The following is a 24,657-nucleotide window of genomic DNA, read 5'->3' as shown; positions in this document are numbered from 1 at the left end:
TACTAATCATTACGAGCTGGTGTGTGCCCATCTTTCATCGCCTCTCATTTCTGCACCGTGGCGCAGTGTGTGTGTGTGTGTGTGTGTGCAGGGGCTGCATGTGCGTCCATCAGGAAGACGTTCATTAAATTGAACATTTCATTGTTTTTAGTGAGCGTGGCTCAGCCTAATTAAATGTCAACGGTGTTCGCTCTTGTTAACAAGAAATCTGCTGCGGTGGGCGAAAAACACACATCCTATGAATACTAATTGGGACGCGCATCGCTCATTAAACAGATGCTTAAACCCAGCTACAGCATCTTGCTAAAATATTGAGTTTGCTTCATTTTGTCACGTCACAGCGAAGACCTTCGATGTGTTTTATTTATTTATGGCACATCATTATGAGGTGGAAGGAAATGGATGAAAGGTTTTAGACACATTTCAAGGACACGCTTCATTTTCCTTCCATTTCACAATTAGGCACTGCTTTGTGTTGACCAATGATGTACAATTATGTTAAAAATTGTGGTTGTGATGTGTTAAAATATATATATAAACACAAATAAAGAAGTTTGAATATTTGTAGAAAGTGCTGCACTCATAAATCAGTGCTAAATGTCCGATGGAATCACCTCTTCAATTAAATTTCCAGAAATGTGAGCGAAATGATTAATGTGGCAGGTTATCAGTGATTTTTCTTCTTGATTTTCATAGCAAACTGTTAGAATCGAAAATTATAGAAATTACATTTAACTTTTTTGCCCAGAGATTGATGAATTTAAAGAGTTCAAGTGATTCTTGGCAAAAAGGTTTTTTATGAATAATTTGTATTATTCCTTCAAATGATCTTTGAAGTGGGTCAGCTTAAAAAGCCTGATTCCTCCTTTTTCCTAATTTGTTACTGCAAAGGTTAAAATTACTCATTAATTTCTGCAGCGATCAGAGAGAAATGTCTGGGATCAGGCCTTTTAAGCGCCGGAGAACACCAACTCCCCTTGTGACTGAAAAAACAATCTGGCTTACCATGACCATCTCCAAGCTCTGATAAGGGTGAGGAGTTTAATGTACCTGGATCAAACCAAGGTAATCGATAAGAAAGCAAAACTTTCAAAGTGTTTCTCTGTATTTGCAGCTTTTATTTTCTCCTTAGAGGAAGCTCTCACACAGCTTTTCCCAGCTGCTGGTGTCAATTACTTCTTTTTTTTAATTAAATGCTGCGACAGAAAAAAAACACCTTTTCTACGAGAATTGTTTGTTCAAAAGGGGGGAAAAAAACAAAAGCGTGAGGTTTACTTACACTGCTGGCTGGGGTCTGACTCTGTTGTCATCTTGACATAATTGGTGGGCAGCAGGCCCGTGACCCCGTTGGTTTCACCTTTCCACCAGTCGGGGTTGGTCTTGTCGAGGATGTTGATGAGCTGACCCTTGGAGAAGCTCAGCTCGTCCTGATTAGCAGCAGCGTAGTCGTACATTGCAATAACTTGGCACACTGGGACACACGAGGGAGAAATGCGGTGTGTTAATGAGGTGTCAGCTTATAAGAAGGAGACGAGTGCTGGTTATTAGGCTTTAATATCAGCACTTATGAGCAAACTCCATGTTGGGTAGCAACAAATCTTTGGGTGCAGAGTGTGGTGGCAGTCACCTGGCAGAGGGGAGAGGCAGGTCTTGGTACTGGACGGTCCCAGAAGCTTGACATGGGACGAGTGAAACCAGCCTTTCTGTCTCTTTTTGCCCCGAGCCTAGAAGTATAAAAAATAGTGACCAGCAGTCCATTTTTCAACAGCTTCACCTGTTTTGGATTCTAAATAAAAACTAAATCAATTGATTTTTACAAGTTTAAAGGAGGGCTGCACAGTGGCGCAGTTCGTAGAGCTGTTGCCTTGCAGCAAGAAGGTCCTGGGTTTGATTCCCGGGGAGTTTGCATGTTCTCCCTGTGCATGGTGGGTTCTCTCCGGGTTCTCTGGCTTCCTCCCACAGTCCAAAAAGTGCTGGTTAGGCTCTCTAAATTCTCCCTAGGTGTGAGTGTGTGTGTGAATGGTTGTTTGTCCTGTCTGTCTCTGTGTTGCCCTGCAACAAACTGGCGACCTGTCCAGGGTGAACCCCGCCTCTCGCCCGGAACGTTGGCTGGGGATAGGCACCAGCAACCCTCCCGACCCCATTAGGGACGAAGGGTGATTAGAAAATAGATGGATTGATGGATGGAAGTTTAAAGGAACATTAACAATTTCAAAGGAACAAGAAGTCAAAAATGTATTCCTAAATATGTGTGGGTTCCCAGTCACAAACCCCCCCCAAAAAACCCAACTCAAAATACTGATGATAAGTGAAAAATAAAGAATGTTAAATAATTTGGTGAAAAATATGACTTAATTTTTCAAAAAGAATGTCAATGTATTCTTCACAATTTTTTTTAAAAGTGAACATTTCTTCATTTATTATTTTTTTTACTTTTTACTTATAATGATTAAAGCAGCAACACACACTGAGCTACAATTGGCTATCAATGAAATTAATTACCGTACTGAGATCATTGCACAGTAGAAAAAACAAAACAAAACAAACAAACAAAAAAACTATAATAATTAGCCATACCAAACTCCCTGAGCAGTAACCAGAGCTAAATGTGGTATTTAGTCTTTTGGTTAATAAATACAAAATAATTTATATAACGTCATATTTAAAAATACGATCAAAGTCTGTGATGTCTGACCTGCAGTTCCCCGAGCCACCACCCGGTGGAGTTTTTGGCTCTGACCACAATCAGTTGTCCTGGAGACAGAGTCAGCTGATGAGCCATGGGGGCTTCTGTGGCAGTGACAGCCTGAACAATCTCTGGTAATCAAGCAGAAATATCCAAAAATAAAATTAAATCAACATTTGTCCACCTGACACTGTTTGTCTTTGAGTTGATTGGAACAGAGTGAACGGCCGTTTCCTCACCAAGTTTTTTGCTTGAAACTCCAGGTTTCGATGCCTGAAATTAGTAATCAAAATTAAAAAAAGGTGTTAGGATGTAGCAATAACAAATAGGAAATGACTAATCTTAGATTATTTTTATTTATTACAAAAAACATTTATCGTGCAACAAAATGCTTTAGTTACTCATAAAATGTTTCATGTATATTTTATTAAAAGTTCATGTCAAAAATCAACATAAAGAAGAATAAAACTGCAAAATGAAGGAAAAGTGATAAATCCTTTTCTTGTTAATGAAAATGAAAGTATGTTGTATTCAGCCCCTTTAGCCTCACCTAATTAGTAAAATACAGTTTGCCAGGATTCCCAACAGACTTGTTAGGACAAAAAGTGGTTCTTCAAAGTATAGGGAATAAATACAAAATACATAAGCCCATTGGATACAGTTTCAATAGAATATGGTTGAAGCAAAATGCAGAAAATTGAAAATGGAAATGAAAAAAAACCCAAAAAACTTTCACAAGAAGCTGATCATTTGACATAACTGCATTTTTATAGATATCAGGGTACGAAGCAACACCACATTTTGAAAAGCGACCAGATTGTTCTCACCTCTGGCTCTACGGGACGAACATAGTTGGAGGGAAACAGTCCTATCTGGTCACCGATGCATCCTCTCCACCACTCTCCTTCTCTCTCCGTCACCATAATTACGTCTCCTTCATCAAAAGTCAAGTCACCTGTCTCTGGGCTCTCGTATGTGTACAGGGCCACATACTCTAGTTCAGACAAACTCTGATCAGAACAAACTATAAAGAGTCCATACGAAGTCTCTTCTGGCACAGCTGAGCCACGGCTATGATTTTTTTTTTGTACTGACAGGATGATGAATGAAACTCACCTCCTAGCTGAGCACTTGAGTCTGTTGTGTCCGCGCTACAATTAGAACAGCACATTTATTAGAGTCCAGCGATCGATTAAATTTCAAAGCTACACTTAAATCTGTGTTGTGATGTGCGTCTTCGTACTCTGCGTTGCCGCCTGGCTCCGGAGTGACGTAGCTTTTTGGGAACCATCCCCGTGTCCCATTGAGCTGTCCCAACCACCAGTCGTCCCTCTGCTGCAGCACGCTTATGAGGTCGCCCTGCGAGAAGCTCAGCAGAGCTCCGCCCATGTCCAGCGAGAGATTGAGATGAGTTTCTGAAGCAGCCGACCATGAAGAGACGGCTCGAGCAACAAGAAGAACCGTGGACTAGAGGGGCAAAATACAGGAGCAAAGAGAGACCATGATTAGTGACAGCTAAACCCTCTAGAAACAGGACTAATCTAACCAAAAAACATATTTATTGCACCTTGCATAAGTATGTATTTTGAATTTTTCACATTTGTTTGCATAAAGACCTGTCATCTCTACTAACATGCTAGTCAATGAAGTAGTTGTCAAAATAACAGGAAATATATATATATATATATATATATATATATATATATATATACATATATATATATATATATATATATATATATATATATATATACCCGCGGTGGGTGAGAAGGGAATTTTTTTATATATATATATATTTTTTTTTTTCCCCACCAGGGGGTCCTTTTTGTGGGCTCTAGTGTCCCTTTTATCATAGTGGGCTGACAGGAAAGGGGGAAGGAGAGGGGGGAAGACATGCGGCAAATGTCGTCGGGTCCGGGAATCGAACCCGCGACGGCCGCGTCGAGGACTGAAGGCCTCCAAGCGTAGGGCGCGCTAACCTCTACACCACCGGAGCACGCCCCAGGAAATTATATTTTAACCCCTTAAAATTTGGGTAAAAACATACTGCCCTATATATATATATGTATACACACACACACATATACATACATCACTACTAATGTGTGTGTACTTAAATGTGCAGCAATAACCCAATAACAATTTTACTTAATCTCATGCTAAACTATGCAAAAGCTCTGTCTACACTGTTGAAGATTAACTCATTTGGCCATGCTGAATGCTTGGAGTGTCTGATATTGCAGGGCAGGTGAACTATTTTTTGATAAATTCGGGTAATTCTTTAACACTTGGACCACCTTAGTTTTTTTGCATAGAGCCTTAGACTTTCATTTAAATATCAAAAACAAAATAAAAAAGAATTTGTGTGCAATTTTCAGATTGCAGTATTTGCAAATCTTCAGTTAAAATGTGAAATCCATTTTTAGACACATTCACATATGAGGAGTATCAAGAAGCAGAGCAACAGCAGCGTTAATAAAACAATGTGCCTGGGATTAAAACACAACTTAGTCAATCTTGCCCCACCTGTGAAGCAGCTGGAAGCAGAGGAACGCTGCTTTCCTCTGTGGCATCCACGGCAGCGTTTCTAGACAAAACAGGAAGGAGAGATCGCTCTGGTATCACTGAGGCCTAATGGGACTTCCACACATTTCTACTTAGGAAGTAAAAGTTTGACCAACAGCATCAATTGGATTTTGCTGCTTCTCGCTACCTTGCATTTGAAGGAGGAAGACTTGACGAGGCAGGGGCCTTCTCAGAGGTGGGATGCGTGGGACATTTCTCTGCATAACTCTGGGGGAACCAGCCCCTTTTTCCTCGGTAGTTCCCACACAGCCAGCCGGGTTCACCGACAGTGTGCTCATCCACCTGCATCATGAGAAACACACTTTGACCTCAGTAATTCAAAGCCAAAAGGCTGATGGTCAGGTGATAAACACAATATGTTTTAGCGTTTCGGACACCCGCCACACAAACATGTTACAGTGATAATCTGCACGTCGAAGCAGAAATAGGGCAATAGCGTATAAAAGAACATTTGAAATTAAATATATATGCATCTTTACATAAATATAGAAATACAATTACTTGCAAAAGTCTTCCAGATGATAAATTACTTTGATAAAATGATAGAATGACAAACCGTTCTCCAAAATCGGAGTCTAAATGTTTATTTTCGTTTTTAAAGCAGCATGTTTGTATTTGACAGCATAACAAAGAAATTGTCGGAAATAGAAGCAGCGTGAAACAAATTACTGGGTGAAAAGTAAAGACATTTTTTTTTTGGTCAGGTCACTCACTACCAAAAAAATCCTTCAGGAAGATGTAGTCAATTCTTGGGGTGAATTAGCAATGTTATGTTTGGAGAAAATAAGATGCAAAAGGGGAGAAAAACCACTCAGCAGGTCGATTATGTTTTGGCTTGAGCTGCTGCTCGGGACACTTTGCTGGCGGAGGGAAGAGCTTATTTAGCAGAGTGTGTGTCTCTCACCTCTATGAGACAGTCTGCATCTATACTCAGCTCATCTGCGTTGCGTGCGAGAAAGGAGTACAGGGCTCTGTATGAGGTCAGCTGGGCTGTTCCCCTCTCCTGTTCTTGTTTCTTCCTCTTTTCTTCTTCCATTTCTTTCTGCTTCATCTCCTCTTCTAGCTCCCTCTTCTTCCTCTCCTCCTCATCCCTCCGTCTCCTCTCCTCCTCCTGCGCCTTCTCCTGAGCCGCTCGGAGGCGAGCCTGCGCCTCTCTCTCCTCCTCCTCCCTCTGCCTGGCCCTCTGCTCCTCCTGGAGCCTCCTCTGTCGGGCCTCCTCTTCCTCCCTCTCCCTCCTCTCCTGTTCTCTCCGCTCCTGCTCACGCTTCTCCTCCTCCAGCTTCGCCAGTCTGCAAGAATGAAAGCGTGTTTTCGCAACCCGGCTTTAGTGACAAGCGCACAGACAGGGGATTGATTTAAGAGATCACTGGATTCACCTTGCTGCTTCTGCTTCCTCTCTCCTCCTTCGCTCCTTCTCCTCCTCCCTGCGCCTCTGCAGCTCCCTCAGCTTCTCCTCTTTAACTCTGTGCAGGTCATCCAGGACGGCCTGCTGCTTCGTCTGCTTTTCCCGCAGCTCCTGGTGCAGACAAGAGCATGAGGATTTTTCTCAGAACAACGTAAAAACCCACTAATATTCTGTATCTACAAGTCATCATAAGTTGGTGTTTTCTTGGAAACTTAAAGTGACATGCAGACATTTTGGATGTGCTGTGTGTGGATGTGTATGCGTTCTAGAACAGAAAAGGAGCAAATTTAACATTGTGCGTGTGTACGTGGGTTTTACCCTGAGGGAACATCCTGTTTACAAAGAAAAAAAACAACATGTTATTGTTGGATGAAAATGGGAAAAGAGTAAAGATTGTGGCTAAAGAGAACACAGGAGGTGAAGATGTCTGAGAAAAAAAAAAAACAAACAAAAAAAAACAGGACAGCTCAGAGGGGTTGCCGAAAAAGATAATAGAGTGGGAGGCAAAGAAAGGATGAGGGATGACCTTGATGAGGAGGAAGAGCTGGCTGAGGCAGGCCAGCAGGGAGAGGAGGCCTCGCAGGAGGCAGTCATCCATATCCCCAAGCTATGCAGTAAAACACAAGTTAAAACGATAAAAAAAAATAGAGGAGAAAAGTGGACGGAGGCGGTGAAAGCGAAGGACAGTGAATGGGGTGAATAAAATAAAAGATGGAAAAATAACATTTCAAGGAGGATATGAAAAAAGATGGCGGAAGCGGAAAGATGGAACATTGGATGCGTAAAAAAAAAAAAACATGAAGTACAAAAAGATCCAAGTTTGGCAGCAAGAAAGAGAAAGAAGAAGACAAAGAGTTAAAAGCTCCAAAAGCAGTCAAGAAATCGTTAAGTTAAACCGAACAGAGGAAGGATGACAATTTTTGATGCTGCTACAAGTCTGAGAATAGCATAAACATTTGCCTGTGACAGGGCCCTACTTTTCGCCTGTTCTGAACCACAGATGGTTTAGCAGCTAATATGTGTTTCTGAGTCGGTAGGTTCTTAAAAGTGATTACAAGACATGGTTTTCTGTGCTGCAGAATCTTAGTCAGCTGTTTTAATTTCCCTTTAGCTCGAGAGGCATTTTTTAATCTACCGTTTCACAGTCAATGTGGTGGGAAATATGGGAAAGACAGGACACAATTTGCAATTAAACAAATGAGGTAAAACATTTAAACCTGGCAATGAACAGGAAGGTTGCGCAGGGCCACAAATCTGTGTAGCTAATCTTAGTGAATCCAGCAGCACATGACAGTGATGTAAAAACAACAAACAAAAAAAACAGCAGAGTAAGGAAGGGCAATATTGTCTTAAACCTTTATCATAATATCCTGTGATATTTATTGAGGTAATTATGAAAGAATATAATAGAATCTTGCTGTCTTTTTTTGGCAACTGCAATGCAGTCACGGGCAAAGACAAATAATGCTCTGAAAGACCTGTTTCTTCAGGAAATCAATTCCTTAAAAGGCATTGTTTTGCGCACAAAACTGCCCACAATAATAGCAGCGATGGTGTTTTCTGAGTGATGTGCAGACAATTACCATCAACATAATGTTTTGCATGTAAGCATAAAAAAGGGATGAATAAAATATGCAAAGCCCTTTACTCAGGACTTTATCTAAACAAATCTCCAATTAAAACCTGAATAAAATCCCTTAATATTTCTGGCTCCAATTTCAAAGTTCAACACTACAGCACTTTCTACACTCGATTTACAATAATCCCAACGAGAGATGCAAATTAAAAGTAGCATCTATTTTTGATTTCTTTGAGAAATGTGCTAACATCTGAGTTAACGCTTTGAACCCGAATGAAGAGTCTTCAGCTCTGTGCGCTGCTGACCACTGACCTTGAGCTCCTTGTTGTACTGCTCCATCTGGGTCAGTTTGTCTGTTGTTTCCTTTTCCAGGATGTCCAGCTGATCTTTGAGACGGCGGCAGTTCCCACTCGACTCTGCGGCGCTCCCCGTGAGAGATGTCAAAGTGGCCACTACGTAGAACAGGTCAGAGGTCAGAGACAATTCAGCCACCCGTGTCGTGTCTGGATGTTGCGGCCGTCTGACTCACAGGGCAGTTTCTTGAGACTGATGTTTCGCAGCTTCTCAGACAGTTGCTGTTGCTCCGGGACTAGCTGTGACAGCTTCCTCTGCCATTCCTAATAATAATAGCATTATATACGAGCTTTACTGACAGAAGAGTAGAGCTGGAATAGGCCAGAGAAAGGTTCGGACCTCAAACTCAAGCTGAAGAGTGTTGATCTCAGCAATGCGGGCGTCTCTCTTCTGATTGATGAGGTCCACCTCGGCCTTCTGGATCCGCCTCTTGCTCTGAGCGTCACGGAGACAGTCTGAGATCTGCTTGTGCTTGTTGCCCTAATAAACAATAAACTGGGTGTCAAACTGACCAGATTTGACCTGGGGGGGTTTATATGTCAACGTTAGCGCAGCCTCACCACTGCCTCCAGCTCTAACTCGAGGCTCTTCTTTCTCGCCCTAAGTCGAACAATCTCCTCTTGCTCTGCCTCTTTTCTCCTTCCCAGCTCCTCTTTCTTTGCTCGCTCCCACTCTTCCCTCCTCTGGCGCTCCATCTCCTGCTTCGCCGCCTGAGCGTACAATAACAGGTGGTTAGTGAAAAGGAAACATCTTGACGCTGGTCCGTCTGAAAACAGCTCCCACTCGCCTCCTTCCTCTCCAGCTCCCTCAGCCTCTCCTCCTCCCTTTGTCTTTCCATCTCCCTCTGCCGCTCCATCCGCCTCTCCTCCTCCAGCCTCCTCCTGTTCTCCAGCTCCCTGGCCTCCCTCTCCCGCCGCTCTTGGGCCTCCCGCTCCTCCCGCTCCCGGCGCTCCCTCTCCTTCCTCTGCTCCTCCACCAGAGCCAGCCGCCTTTTCTCCAGCTCAGCACTGCCGCGCGCAAAGTTCTCCTTGAGCTTGTCCTCGTAGGACACTGAAGGGACGAGAACCAGAGACGTAACAAGACCAGAGAAGATACCTTAAAAAAAACAAACAAAAAAAAAACATGAACCGTGAAGATGGCCGCACCACTGCTCTTGTTCTTCTGAGGAGGTTCGATCTCTGTTGTGTCCATTAAACTTGGACTTATGTAGGGTCCTGTTCCATTGAGGAGCTCACTGGACTTAATTCCTCCTCTGAAATGAAAAGAGGAGTCTTGTTTGCTATATTAAGCTGCTTGTCTTTGCATATTCAAACCAAACCCTCTGTGTTACCTCAGGGAGGGGGGTATCAGGTCCTGAGGCAGAGTGAGGGGAAGTGGATGTCCAGTCTTCGCCATGTCCACCAGGTGCATAGCCAGTATGAACTCCTCAGCCCGCAGCTGACCGTCCTTATCAACATCTGCCAGGCTCCTGTGCACAAATGACACATAATTGTAAAGTATTTTCTTAACTTCTGCACGTAACATATAATCAATCATTTGAAAGAGAGACAGTCCCGCAGCATCATAGACCCCCACTGCACTTAACTGAAGGCAAACATTCTCTAAAGGCGTTTTTTAAACACCTGTGGTGTTTGTTGCCAAAAATCTCAAATACAGTCAAATCTGACCGAAGCACAAAGTTCAAGTTATAAATCCAATCAGAGGTTAGCAAACTTCACAAGTTTATATTTGAGATATGATGAACTAAGATGCAATTTTTTTGTCTTATATATTTCTCAAAAACAAACAGGTTTAAGATTAACATTACTTAGATTGTCCTACTATAATAAAAGATTGTTTTACACATTTGTTAGCCAACTTTATTATGGATGCATTTAATTTCTAAAGCATTTGTACATACAGTAATTCTTACATTGTGCCGTAATAGGCATACTTTCTTTTCATAGTTTTTCTTGGTATAATTACAATTGCCCATTTTTTGTTTGTTTGACAAATACAAATGTTTAAACCAGCATCCGGTTTTGCAGAAAAATCTGATCCAAATCGTCCAACCCAACTTCTGAAGGAAGGAAAGAAAGTTAAGACAATTTCTTTAACGCTGCTTTAACCAGCTTGCTTGTTTTAAAAGAGAGAAATAAATTTAACTAAGTAGTGAAAATAGTGATACCAGAAAACAGAAATTGAATTTTAAAGATGAAACAACACCAGGCAGGAATTAAAAAACAGACATCATATGTACCAAATGGTGGCCAGTTGAGTTTGGGTCAAGTTTGATGCCATCAGCGCATTTCTAACCTGAGGTCCTGCAAAGTAAAAATAAAGAAAACACTCTCAATACATAAAATGTGAATTTGGATAAAATATGTATCTGTGTAACAGTCTAGACCGCTCATGAGCAGCCAAGTGATACCAAGACCTTTACAGTTTTTGAGCACCAACCTGACAAGTAGCCACTCATGAGTTTGTCGAGTGTATTGAACTGCTGACGGTACTTGAGTCTCGAAGCCTGTGGAACGGCCCAGTCTCCTGAACCCATTTTTGGAGAGTTGCTGGCCAGTGATGTGGTGGAGGAAGAGTTTGAACTATGGGAAAAGAAAAGAAGAAAATTAAATTTTATAATTTTGCTAGTTCTTAACTAAAGACAAAATTGAAAGTCAGCATTTTTCTGCTCCAATCCAAACCCTAACTTTTAAATGATAGACTCCCTGCTGCTTTTTATTTGCGCTTACTAAGCCAGAGAGAGATTTTACATGAATGATGGCTTCAAATATTACCAAAGTAAGGCACAAACTAAATTCAGTTCAGTTTACTGATGTAGAGCAAATTCACAACAAATGTCTGACTTCAAAAAACATTCAGCAGTGACATACGGCTAACTATGTTGTCACTAGTCAAATCAGGGAGGGGAGCAGAGAAAATTACTGAGTCTAATTTCTTTGGTAACCAATGCATTCTTTGAGAAAATAGTAAAACGTAGATCCAGGATAGCCACAAATGTGTTTTCACATTGTTTTGAAAACCTGATTTCAAAACACAGAAAGAGGTAAATATGGATTAGCTTGTATTTTTCCCTTGCACACCTGCCGCCTACACTTGAGGTTATAGAGGCATCATGTTACTTGAAGCTGTGAAATTAGTGAAGATCCCATTTCTATCCTTTCTTCAAACCCACGCAAAAATGCCAGGAGGAGTCACATGGTTACAAGATAGCCACAAAGAATCTGGGTTAGCACAAAACCTTTGTACATCCCAGCATTGTCTTTCTTTTCTTCTGACGCCACCTATTCCAGGAAGAGATTTGATGTTTCACAAAAAGCCAGAAGTTGACAAGTAGCTGCTGCAGTATTTTATCTTGCCTTAAACATGTAAAGTTGAAGTCAGACATTCTGCAGCAGAAACATTGTTGAGATAATAATTTGAGATTAAAACAATAAGCAGTAAATACAAGTCTGTCTCAAAAAACATTTGTTGAAGATCTAATTTCACAAAGTGTAACTCATACTTTATATGGACTTATTACACATAGGGTGATGAATTTCAAACTTTTATTTCTTGTAATTTTGAAAATCCTACATAAATTTGAATGTGCACACCCAGATCCTTTTGAAATTCATTGACGTTTTCTATTATCAATCCATCTGCGTGAAGAACAATTCCAACTTATCTTTGAATGCCTGAAATCAATGCCCATGATGAGAAAATGTAAATTTGGTGCTTGTAAATTACACAGATGGGACTATAAAATCTTTCATAGATATGGTTCATTTGATTCTATATTTATGTTTCAATTTTACCATTGCACACAGTCATAGAGATTAATGGTATTGTAAAAAAAATTTAATAAAAAAAGGCATACCTGCTGGATCCAAGGTCCAAAAGAGAGTTGGCTTTTGACACACCCGGAGATGGGGAAAAAGCCATAGGGGACGAAAAGCCTGACATCGGAGTACCTGTAAGTAGGGCAGTTTATTTTTAGTTTGGAAAAATTAAATCAAATATCAAGTTAATGTTTCAATAATGATATTTAAAGTCAGATAGAGAGAATGCAAGTTCCATAAAATAGCATAAAATAATCTGGAAACTTTGTTAATTACAGTTGTCCTTGACTTTGAGCACATCTAATCTCATCTTTTTGTATTTTATAGACTGAGTACACTGAGCTCAAACAAAAAGGAGATTGACATGTAGCTCAAAATAAATACATTTTCATGGTTGATTTCAGTACTACTTTAAATAAATTATTTAATGAAGTTCCCAGTCAGTCTGGTTATTAAATTGGGAAAATTGTAAAGATATGAGAGAGTAACAAAAGGAGACACATGAGATGCAAAAATAAATAAATAAATAAACACAGATTTCTCTAAACTGTTTTTAAGCTCTTTAGGAAAGGCTTGTTAGACCAAGATGTAGGGCAGCATGATCTGAACAAGTGCAACAGTGTTGGTGTATCCTTTATTCATACTTTAAGCCATTTTTTATCACAATTAAAAAATGTGATATATAGTCAAATATCTAACAGTGTTTGTGTTTTTCTGTTTTAGGTTTATTGCAAACATATTATGAAACATATAGTTCCTAAAGGACTTTACCAACTTACCAACATGTTACCCGCAAACTGTTTTATGCTGTGTTAAAAGACAACATCCCCAAATGATGAGCGGGAATCAATTTTATGTAATCATACTTCCAATACAGTTCCGATGTGACCTTGCTTTAACCTTACATAGCATCAGCCATCGGACTAATGTGAATTCCAAGATGTGTAAATCTGTGGTTCATGGTAGACTTAAACTGCAGCTTGTCTAAAGTCATGTAGCAGAAATCTGTGCTAGGCTGCTAAAGCTATGTTGTAGAAGAATTTTTAAAAAAGTGGAGATTAAGCTTCATTTAACGCTCAATAACATTGGTGTTAGCTTCGTTGCCAATGAAGAAATACATTGTTTTCTGTACTTGTTTGTACATTTAAGACTACCATTCAGCTAGCTTTAGTTCTTGCTAGGCTATCTACCATAAGCCATTGCTTGAAAAAGAAAAAGAAAATTACTACACTGTGTAATTGTTTTGACTAAGAACATAAAAGTAACAATTATTGTTATTGTTGCTAAAATTGTGTTATATTTCATTATGTCAAGGTTACTTTTATTTTGACACTTTGATCAAAGTAAAAACACTACGTATTGAAAAGGAAAACATACGACTATAATTTTCGTTCTAAATTGTCATTTTGTAACTGAGGGAACAATTGCTATTGCCTTATTCCAATCAGTTGACTGGCAGTGCACAGCAACAGGTAGGAAAGCGGCATCAGTTTTAGCATTTTTAAGGTGGTAACATTTCAAAAGCGCACTATGCCCTAATACTGGTAACTGGCACACGTCTCCAGAGCTGCTGACAAATAGCTATTACATATGCTCAATCTAGTAGGATTAATGGAATAAATAGATGACACATCCCAATATTTTGGATGCACAACCCTAGAGTCAAATCTGAGTCATTACCAATCCACTTGTCAGCATAACTTTGATTTGTCCAAGAGTAAGATCTGAATGGTTCTAGTGTAGAACCGACCTGCATTGCTGGGAACAAGTGGTGGGGTGAGGAGGCTGACAGTGCCATTGGGGAGCCCAGAGTTCCCGAATGAGGTGATCAAGGGCAGGGTCATTGGCACTGGCACCAGGGGTTGCACAGAGGGTAAAGGACGATTAGCTGGCATGGGTGTTAGAATGGGCATGGTGGAAATAGTTGGCATGGATGAAAGACCGACTGACAGGTTTGGCATGGATCCCATTCCTATACAAAGGAAGCACACAGGTAAACATGCAGACACCATGAAACATCATGGTGTTAAAGTGAGTCACTTTCATGTTGTATGTTTTTTGTTTTTTTTGTAGGTAATCAAGGTGAAACTCAAATACAGTGCATGATTCAAGAATATTACCAAACCGTGCCGAAGAAGACATGTTTGAGCTGCTGTTTAAAGTCGGAGGTTGCTTCATGGTAACTGGCAAGGATGAGGGTAAGTTTCTGCCCTGAAGCGTAAGTTTAATAAGCTTCATAGCAATGGAAAACTCCAATCTGTCCATCTTCCCGTCACTGTCCATGTCAGCCAGGTTCCTGTAGGAGAGAAACTGGTAAAACTGGTGCATAAAGTCCAGCGAGCTGTTTATTCCTGGGGTTTGTTTTCCCTTTGGAGAGACAATAGAAAAGGCAAGTCACACAAGGAACAAGGCGCTGGTGGAATTGAATTCCAGCAACATTTTTCTTTACACAAAAACAGCAAGCACACACACACACACACACACACACATTTCTGATTACAGAGTACACTCAATACTCGCCCTGCACCCCCGCCCAACACACATATACACAGTTTACTAGGTGTGGCAGGCAGTGAAGGAAATGAGCTCTCAACAGGAAGTCAAAAACAACTCGATGAACTGAACTGACGCCTGCAAAACACAAAGCCTGGACCCACTGACCCAGTTGCTACAGCCTAAAAAATTTATTCTGTTGACGATTTACAGAATTTTTAGTTACCAGATCTCCGCCAAAACAGAAGCCGGCAGGCCGGACTGGAGAAAGAATTTCCTCGCTTGCTCCCCTGCGGACAAACAACAATGACAGAGGGGCTGAAAGATGGGAATCTGATACAGATCTTTGATAAGATGTAAAAGTTGTTTAAGCCACAACATTTTGACCTAATACTAAGGAGGCTTCTTTATCCAGGAGCTGCTGGATTGGCTAATTCCAGACTTAAATTTTCACAAAAATGTTTCTACAGTTTTAACAAAATTCACTACATTTGCCTCAGTAACTTTAAAGCTGCTAAAGCTCCTCTTACTCCTTGATAAACCTGAAATGGATTTATGAATGGGTTTACGGATGAATAAAGCCCACTGCCTTTGCAGCATCTGGATTAACTAGATTAGCTCTATTTAAAAAATCTATATGAAATGAAGGTTGCTGGACTAATTGTAGATCCTTTAAAGCTCATTGATGGATTTCTCTGACTTTATTTTGTTTCGGCAAGTAAAAACGCACAGCCCAAATCATTAGAATACTACAATTAGCATCGGATGTGGTGACACCAGTAAACTGAAAATGAATCGGTGTAAAACTATTGCATTCATTAAAATTGTATGTACTTCTGTCCCTTAGAAAAAGAATGAGGGAAATTCCAGACTTTTCAAAACAGCGTGGCGCCCCTGGTTTTTTACTCTAAACACAGCTCTCGTTTCTGTCTTTTGGTGTCTGTATCAGATGGTCTTCTGGGAGAAACGTTGAGCCAACTTCTCACTGATAGCATCAGATTACATCAGTCCAGCATCCTGGGAGCTCAGAGGCTGAGTAACCACATCAGATTCTTTATTGTGCTTTTTAAAACATTACTGAGGATGTTCTGCAGGGGGGCATAGCTTCTATGTAAGAGATGAGATTTTATCTGAATGTAATAAACTTATGAAGGAATACCAGGAATTCAAAAAGATCCCAGCAGAATCATGAAGAGATAAGCAGGGTCACTTTAGCTGACAGTGGACATACTGTTTTATCTGATCAAGGTGTTGAACCTTTTTGTTAGAGCAGCCTACCCGAGATGTAGCCAAGGATCGGTGCGAGGGTGTCAAACTGTTTATCATGCTTCCCTCTCTCCTCAGGAGTGATGGCCCAAACGCTGGAACCACCTGAAAGAAAATATAGGAGCAAAAAGGTGATTCTTAAAGGGGCTGAAAACTTCTCACACAGTATTAGATCCCATGGCAGTTCTTTATTACATCATTTCTCATGATGCTACTCTCATGAATGTGGTTTGAGCAGCAACAATATTATAATTGTTGCTTTTGTGTTAGATAAACTCAATTAGATCATTTTAAATATGTGGTTAATATCCTGTGGTGTCCTAGTTCATCATGTATAATGCATGAAAAGAGCTGACAAGACATTTTTTGTGCATATGTTATTCAATATCTGAACAATATCAGAATAAACAATAAAAAGCCACCAGCTTCCATTTAATAAAAGATACGATCACAATATAAACTTTGTCAGGCATGAGAGCTGCAGTCCATGTAAGGAAGGTAATGAATCTTTATCAAAAAGTCACACAAATTTCAACTAAGGTGGGTATGTCTCAGTCATTGTGTCCTTGGGCAAAACACTTCACCCACTTTGGCTGCTGCTGGTAGGCCTGTTGCGATAAACAATAAATCAATTAATCGTACAATAAATTAAAACTATCAACCTCATTTTAATTATCGGCTTTATCATTTCTTCCAGCCTTTTTCTCTTTCTGTTGATGACACTGAGCTCTCCAGAGTTGACCGGAGAGCTCTACTCCCGGTGCTCTCCACTGACCCTCCCTTCCTCATTTCCTTAGTGTAATGCCCAGCAGACACTACAAGATCTTAGAGTTGCCGGCCGATTGTCGGCCCATTTTCAAAACCTGAGAGATCACACATTAGCCGAAAGAAATCCTAGGTATAACGGTTCCATCGGGTTCGATCGTGCCGTGTGATGTCCAACAACGGGCACAAAGTAATCGCTACAAGTCCAGTTAACTAATTTTAAAACCAGGCATTAATCAATGCTCTAATACAATCTACCTGCAATCCATGTGACTCTAGTGTCAGCGTAACGTCCTGACTGAGTGAAAATCATCATAACCTATTTATGTCACGTTAACGAAGAACAGCTGAAAAGTTACCGGGTTCATCAACTGAGTAGCAATTTCGCTTCAGCTCCTCCCCTCGTCATTTCTATGTTCTTTGCATGGAATGTTTAATAAACATTAATGTTGTTTCCACATATCATCTCCAATGTCCGCTGGACTTCAGGTTGCCTTGTAATTCCCCCCTCTGTAATTTCCCCCTCAGAAAGCTTTCTAATTGGCTACCTGTCACATTCAACAGGCTGTGTGAATGATCCCAGTCGGGGAAAACCCCTACGATCTACCGTAACACACCACACAGTACAGGATGATCAGTTATGGAATTGCAAGCGACAATCTTAGAACGGCCAACTTCTACTTCCTAAGGGGAAAATCGGGGCAAAATAATCGTATAGTGTGAACTATTGCATCAGGTAGTTGATGTGACCATCTTCTCTACTTAAATCTAATGATTACTGAAGGGCAATATGGTATACAGACTTCCTAATCTGCACTCTTTTGCTTGAATGCAGTATTTATCTACACTTTGGCTTTATGTTGTTTAGTTTTTATTCAAGTACATTTTTTGTTAATGTTATTGTTATTTTTGTTTTTGGTTGTTTTGTTTATTTTGTTTATCAGTTCCAGTGTTAAGTGTTCTTTTGAAAATAAAGTGTATCTATCTTTGGCAGGAAATCGCATGCATTATTACGTCATTTCCATTAAATCAGTGTAAAAAGGTCTTCAAATAATATTATCGTTTATCGCAATAATTTTTGAGACAATTAATCACTCAGCAAAAGTTGTTATCATGACAGGCCTAGCTGGTGGTGGTCAGAGGGCCCAGTGGTGCCTCTGTTAGACTGCTCCAGAGCAGCTGTGGCTACAATCCTGTAGCTTACCACCATCAGTGCATGAGTGTGCATGTGACTGAATGTAGTGTGAAACGCTTTGGGGTCCTCTGGACATGATAAAGCGCTATATAAGGACAGGTCATTTACCATAAGCAACCAAAAGCCAATGATAACCCTTCAAAAAGCTGAAATGATTATACTGACTTCATCGCACACGCAGAATTCAATTTGCCATTCAATACTGCATTCATAATTTGTATTCCAAATGGAACCTCAGCAAACTTTCAACTGAAGATTATTAATTTATAAAAGTGTCCACACAGCTACTTTTCACCCCACTCACTCTGCTCTCACTGAAACATCCTGCCTTGAGTATGTATTAACGCAAATGTAAATTCTAACACCAGTTCACATTTATCCCTGAGAAAATATTTCACTATTGTTTTCTGTGAGAATAAAACAATATATTACCAAAAAAATAAATAAATTCATCCCAGAGGACAGATTTCGCCTGATTGGGAGACAAGCAGACACAGTGCTACAGTCATACCCCAGAAAATGCGTTTAAATGCACTTTGTGTTCAAAGTGCATTTGAACACAAATTGAACACAATTTTTAAAAAGGGTGTGAATAATCCTTTAAGACGTTCTAAGACTTGTGGGGAAAAGTCTTTACAAAGCAGAAAAACTTCTAGTAGAGCGACGCAAACTGCTACTTTGTCAAACAGAAGAAAAACAAATATTGGTGATGCAACAGATACAACTCATTAAGGAGTACTCATTATAATTTAACCATTAAATCAACTGAAACATAAATGAAGCAGTAATATGGGACAGCTAAAAAAAGAACTGCTCAATCTGAGCTGGCTTCTCAAACCTTTCATCCCTTGGTGCTCAACAGATGGGCTTTCCTGATGCCAAACGCTGCTGCCATGGTGATCACAGATTGCAAACAAAATGAGTACATTTCAGCTGAAACTGTCTGCAGCATTTGCTAAAAAATACAAAATAAAAAAAATCAAGGTTGTGACTAATTCTGATTAAGTACTTCATATTGAAACCAGTTTTTAACCAGTGTTCCTTCTTTGATACTAGATTGCAGAAAGTTCAGAATATCACACGTTTTACCAACAGAATGAATAAACTGGTAAAAAATTATGGGCTTCTCATCTTAAACATTGAATTCAAGAGACACTAATCTTTCTTTTATTCTGCTTTAAGATATAAGTATGTCAGATTATTATTCATTTGTCCTATGCATTGTAACATACAATCAATGTGTAGACATCGGTAGCCGATATTGTATATTGAGGCAAATGATTGTGGTCAAGTTCCTTCATAGGTTTCACCAAGGAAATATAATGAAAATGTTTTTATGCTGTGGCAATTAAATATAAGAGACATTACATACAATATATTTCCTTCTTAATACTTGCAAATAAAAATATTGTTGATGGTTTTGGTGACCTATTAATAGCAGTGGATAAAAAGTTACATCGAATTTCTTTAAGAATACACATGATTGCAATGACAGTATCAACTGCAATTAAGTTGCATTTTTGTTACTAATCTCATTCTTTTCCAATGCTACAATGTTCACATCTAAAGCTCTCTTTGAGCTTTAACTTCATGGGCAGAACAGAACAGGGATCCAAGGCTGAATATATCACCAGCGTACAGAGAATGATACGTTTGCCGAGCAAATACAGCGTCCAAGCGGTCCTTTGGGATTGCAGTGTCACACACTGATCTTAGGCTGATAATTTTGATGTGCCAGCTATGTGCTAGAAAAAATATGTTTTTTCATCTTAGATAAGAAGAACAGAAGCACTGTGGGTGCATATCTGCAGAGATATGGTGTCTAGGCTGTAATTTACTCTGCAAACTCAGGAAATGCCACCCTGCCCATGATGGAACTTCCACCCTGGCAACAAACCCAAACAATCTATAAGACTGTGCCAGCTATAGACAGACTTGGACGAGGAATACCACTTTAGAAATCTGGAATTTAGTAGCAGCACAAAAAGCAGCCAAAAAAAGTGTCGTGAGCAAAAAGCAGACAACTTGTCCACAATTTGGTATTTCTGTCTAAACAAGTTGCCCTAAACCACAACAGCAACAGCTGTTCAGGTGTGCGGGTTCCCCCCCCCCCACCCCCCCCTTGACAAAGCTGATGCTATAGCAACTCAGAGAGCCTGGCCTACTTCTGGCATCTTCAGCAAAAAGCTGCTGTAGACAATAAGAAAGTAATTAATCTCATAGAAAGATGTGAGTATTCTCCACATTGTCTGGATGGCTGCACCAGCCCCCCGTTTGGAGTTATTGCAAATGAAAGGACATTCAGCACAGGGCCACTGGGACATGCAGCTAGCATGGCCACATCCACAGCCTGTCAGTCGCCGCGTTGCATGTATCAGAGAAGGCCTGATGCTCTGTGAGTAACTGGGACAGTGCAAGGCTTCAAAAGAGGCCACTACGGATTGACATTTGTGCTGCTGGAGACCTATAGATGTTGTATGGGAGGCCACATGAAAACATGCCAGAATTATACATTGCTACTGTAATAAATCCAACGCAGAGAGAAAGACTCACTGACACTTGTGTCTAATTTCCAACAGCTAATGTCATTGAATTAACGTTCACATTATTGCTCACAAATTAATACTGGTGATTGAAAAAAAAAAAGCTAATATAAGAATACAAAGCACCTTTTTCTGCTATTAAAGCTTTTACTCTTTTGGGGTATGTGTGAGCTAGGCTGTCATTTTGCCAATTCTTTACAAGTGGATTGAGAGCATCTGTGAACAGCTATTTATACTTTTTGCCATATTAAATTTAGGTCTGGACTTTGACTGGACCAACCTAAAACATGAATTGTTCTACATTAGGGGTTTGTAGCACTCATAATAACTTTGTATAGCCGACACAAAAACAGCAATTCAAGAATGACACAAATCTGGTTTGTCAGCACAAGTGACTAATGAAATTTCAAATTCTGACATTTTTAAAATTGAATACGATACAAAGTATTTGTCCTGTACTAACCACCTTTTTCGCTTTCATTTCGATATTACTGTAAATAGTTCCAAAAACAGAAATGTCCCAGGATCAGACGCGGTTGGCCCAAATGATTAATCTTGATCTTAAAAAAGCAAGTGTTCTTGTCACTCAAATTTTATTTTTTTTCATGAGAGTATGTTAAAAAAAAAAAGTTATTTTGGATCATGACAACAATCAGGTCATAAAAATTTTGAATTTTTACCCAGAAACACTCTCAATTGATGACCCTGGCCCACAAGAAGAAAACATTTGGATACCACCAATCTAAACTATTCTGTTTTAGCTCTGACTGCATATTTTAGGTCACTGGAAGGTGAACCTCCACCTTAGTCTGGTTTCAAAGAATTTTGCAGCAACTACAGGATTTATGTCCAGGATTCCACTCCATTCATCTTCCCAGGTTTGTCCACATTTTTTTGTGCCCTCCTGCACATGCAGGCTTCTACAAGCTGAACATAAAACATAGAACAAAAATTTGGTTTATGTTTGATAAAAACATGCCTCTCTTGTAAATGAGATGTTAGATCTCAATGAGACAACCTGTATAAATAAAGATAAATAAATAAAGACTTTTTATAATCAATCTTTAATGGAGGCCATATTTGTGGAGCACACATTCATCTTAAATGTGTCTACAACTTAGTCCCTGACCTCTCGACTAATGTTCTCTAACAAACCTCTGAGGCCTTCACACAACAGCTGCATTTAGGCAAAATGTATCCAGATAGTCTCTATTTTCCTTTTGTTAACTTCTGACGGCAGTCGGTTTAATATTCCCGGAATTTCACAAACAGTTTTGTATAGTTAGGGAACAGGATTTGTTGACTAAAAGGCAGGGATGGTGGAAGGTACTGAACTCTACTGGTACAATTTATTAATTCCACTCTTATCTGTTTTCTTCAGTCCAATTAAAACAACTTCACTAAAGCGGCTCAGATATAATAAACCCTCAGATCGGTAAGGTCTCACCAGTACCACTGACATGAAATGGATTCATAACAGTTAAAGCACCACTGTAAACACATATAGGATGGCTTCTATAGCAACATCACCTGAGCTGAATTTAAAGCACCTGCACCGCATCTCGCCTCCACAGCAGCAGCTGCACAGAGACTCTGCCTTCTGACTTTTCCCTTTGTTGGGTTGTGTGCTGTTGTCTAGGTACTGTAATGTCCTCACTTAGGAGATACTCGAGTCTGTCCCCTGAGTGCACCGCTCCCGTCTATGGAGGAGAACATACCAAGGCTTTCCTCAATATTTACATTTCAAACACTTCACCTGAGACTCATCGGTTTATGTTCCAGATGGTGGATCAATAGTGTCTGCACACTGCAGCGTTTTAGACACCCAAGTTACCTGCGCGCGTTTGTGTGTGTGTGTGTTTTTTAAAGGCTTGCTGCATACTGTCCACGTGGTTGAGGAATTGACTTCAGTGCTTCAGTGAGAGCACAGAAATGCAAACTGCTTTTCTTTTCTTCCTGTGCTATTTCATGGAATGGGAAATAACAGTAATAATAGCATTAGGAAAACTAAGTTTTACACATTTTTTTCCAATATGTAGCAACTTAGGTCATAATCAGTGTAAAAAAAATTAATGACATGTCTAAAGACAACAAAACAAAGGTTTCAGTACAGGGAATAGAGACCAAAAAAGATTTATATTTTACCCAAAAGCAATTAAAGTTCTGTGTTCAAATTGAAAACTTAATATGGGTCCAATTTTATGAATAAACAAAACATAAAAAAGGACTTAGTATAAGTCCTATAAGACCTTTTATCCTTGAATGCAGACCAATAAGCAACAGTAGCCCAACATAGTACAAAGACAAGTAATTGTTACTGCCAGCAAATCAATGAGCTATTTTGTCTTGATGACCTGATCGATAAATAAACAATCATAATGTTAAAAATAGGCCCTGAAATAACCTCATATCTGTTGAGTGTAATTTTATTTATTTCTTCATTCCTATGTTTTTTCCAATAGAGATGCACGTCATGCACAAGATTTTAAATTGTGTCCTCACCATTCATGGCTGCAGGTGGAAGGCTCCCAGCAAAGAGGGAGGTCCTCTACTCAGTTGGCTAGCTGTCAGACATCTGCAAAAAAAAAAAGACAGAGGTCCGAGTGTGATTGTGTGTGAGTCACAAAGTAACGGAGGTGTAGGAATCTGTTTGGGGTTAATGAAGGAGGAAAAATATTGAAAACGGGGCAGGAAAAAAGTAAGACAAAACTAATCACTTTCCAGAAATGCAATGGAAAAATTGTGAATGGCTAATAAGGATGATGACGGCAAAAGGACAGATGGGAAGGGAAGAGAGAAAACAGAGACAGATGATGTCAACAGAAGACAGGCTGCTGAAGTGATGGTGTGTGAGAAACAGGCTGCTTTGGTTTGTGTCTGTGTGTTATTTATTTTATTTTGCTTGTTTTGACAGCAAAAAACAAAACAAAACAAACAAACAAAAAAAAACTAGTAAGCACTTAGCTGGAGACAGATAATTCAGTTTGTCTCACATGCATTGCATCCAATACCCTCAAAACTCCACCTATTTCCTGGTTGTATTGGATTTTAGATAAAAGCCAACCATTCATTTTCTGTTGAACTAACATCGCTCATTGTTAGAAATTTGATAAATCGGTAGAGAAGTGGAAAAAAAAGCACAAAATCCATAAGAAGCATCAAGGTATGTCAACGATTTAAAAGGTCAGTTAGAAAAACCGAGCAAATTTACCCATCATCCGGCTCATACAGTTTAATGCTTTTCTCCATCTCTACTGATTATTAAACTGCATTGAGTAACACAGCTGTTGCTGAGCATTGCTGATTAGCAGGCTGAAGAAAGGCAACAAGCTTTTCCCCTTGCTCTCGACATATAAAGCTCTTAGAGTGTGTTTCTGGTCATGAAAGAATGTGGACAGTCATCATGTGTGAACTGAAAGAGCACTTAGCGCCAAGCATCATATTTGGTGAGCAGCCGACTGCAGGCACCAGCTGACAGCCAACTAATTACCCGTCTAATAGCTTATTACTACAATGCCTACATGAAAACTAGAACTATTTGAAAGGATTTAGTCTATGTTTTTGGTTAAGAGTAGGTACAGAAATCTAAGCAAAAATTCTAAATGTAACATATATAATTATCTGTTGTACTATTTGCTGTTTTCCACCAATCTTAATGACTACAATGTTTGTTTTCCACTGTTATGTAAATACAAAGATACCAAGAAACGGCGCAACTTTTACCATCATCCCATCATCATCTCAAACCTGCTTGTGCCTAAAAGCAACATTAAGAAAGTTGTGTATTTACTGTTGATTGACTGCTGCTCTGTTTGCTATTATGAAGGTCTCGGCTGCCACTTAAAGAGGTTACTATGACCTTCATTCTCCATGCCTTGCAAAGGATAGTTTCACTATAAAATAAAGAAAACACTTTAGTAATCCAAACTGTTTGAGCAACTGATAAGAATAAAAAAGTAAGATGAAG

The 24,657-nt window shown here is 39.7% G+C and overlaps 1 protein-coding gene across 2 annotated transcripts in view; it reads right to left on the bottom strand.

The window, feature by feature from the left end:
* Positions 1-24,657, bottom strand: part of itsn2a (intersectin 2a) — a 38,241-nt gene that overhangs the window by 8,502 nt on the left and 5,082 nt on the right. Inside the window, exons 2-28 of one of the 2 annotated variants that reach the window (XM_044105895.1) lie at positions 23,193-23,265; positions 16,200-16,292; positions 15,148-15,211; positions 14,549-14,724; positions 14,179-14,400; positions 12,467-12,560; positions 11,050-11,192; positions 10,850-10,913; positions 9,941-10,078; positions 9,756-9,862; positions 9,398-9,660; positions 9,171-9,320; positions 8,950-9,090; positions 8,786-8,873; positions 8,569-8,708; positions 6,649-6,788; positions 6,177-6,561; positions 5,400-5,554; positions 5,213-5,273; positions 3,930-4,153; positions 3,803-3,837; positions 3,514-3,680; positions 2,926-2,959; positions 2,696-2,817; positions 1,628-1,724; positions 1,280-1,471; positions 1,006-1,050 (exon numbers count right to left, since the gene is read on the bottom strand). In XM_044105895.1, the coding sequence (XP_043961830.1) occupies positions 1,006-1,050; positions 1,280-1,471; positions 1,628-1,724; positions 2,696-2,817; positions 2,926-2,959; positions 3,514-3,680; positions 3,803-3,837; positions 3,930-4,153; positions 5,213-5,273; positions 5,400-5,554; positions 6,177-6,561; positions 6,649-6,788; positions 8,569-8,708; positions 8,786-8,873; positions 8,950-9,090; positions 9,171-9,320; positions 9,398-9,660; positions 9,756-9,862; positions 9,941-10,078; positions 10,850-10,913; positions 11,050-11,192; positions 12,467-12,560; positions 14,179-14,400; positions 14,549-14,724; positions 15,148-15,211; positions 16,200-16,292; positions 23,193-23,199 (3,547 nt within the window). In that variant the 5' untranslated portion in view covers positions 23,200-23,265. The remainder of the gene's footprint in view (positions 1-1,005; positions 1,051-1,279; positions 1,472-1,627; positions 1,725-2,695; positions 2,818-2,925; positions 2,960-3,513; positions 3,681-3,802; positions 3,838-3,929; positions 4,154-5,212; positions 5,274-5,399; positions 5,555-6,176; positions 6,562-6,648; positions 6,789-8,568; positions 8,709-8,785; positions 8,874-8,949; positions 9,091-9,170; positions 9,321-9,397; positions 9,661-9,755; positions 9,863-9,940; positions 10,079-10,849; positions 10,914-11,049; positions 11,193-12,466; positions 12,561-14,178; positions 14,401-14,548; positions 14,725-15,147; positions 15,212-16,199; positions 16,293-23,192; positions 23,266-24,657) is intronic. The other variant, XM_044105896.1, reaches the window with a different exon arrangement.

Source organism: Gambusia affinis, linkage group LG22 (assembly GCF_019740435.1).
Source record: "Gambusia affinis linkage group LG22, SWU_Gaff_1.0, whole genome shotgun sequence".
In the NCBI taxonomy this organism is placed as follows: Eukaryota; Metazoa; Chordata; class Actinopteri; order Cyprinodontiformes; family Poeciliidae; genus Gambusia; species Gambusia affinis.
This window is presented reverse-complemented; position numbering and strand designations above follow the sequence as displayed.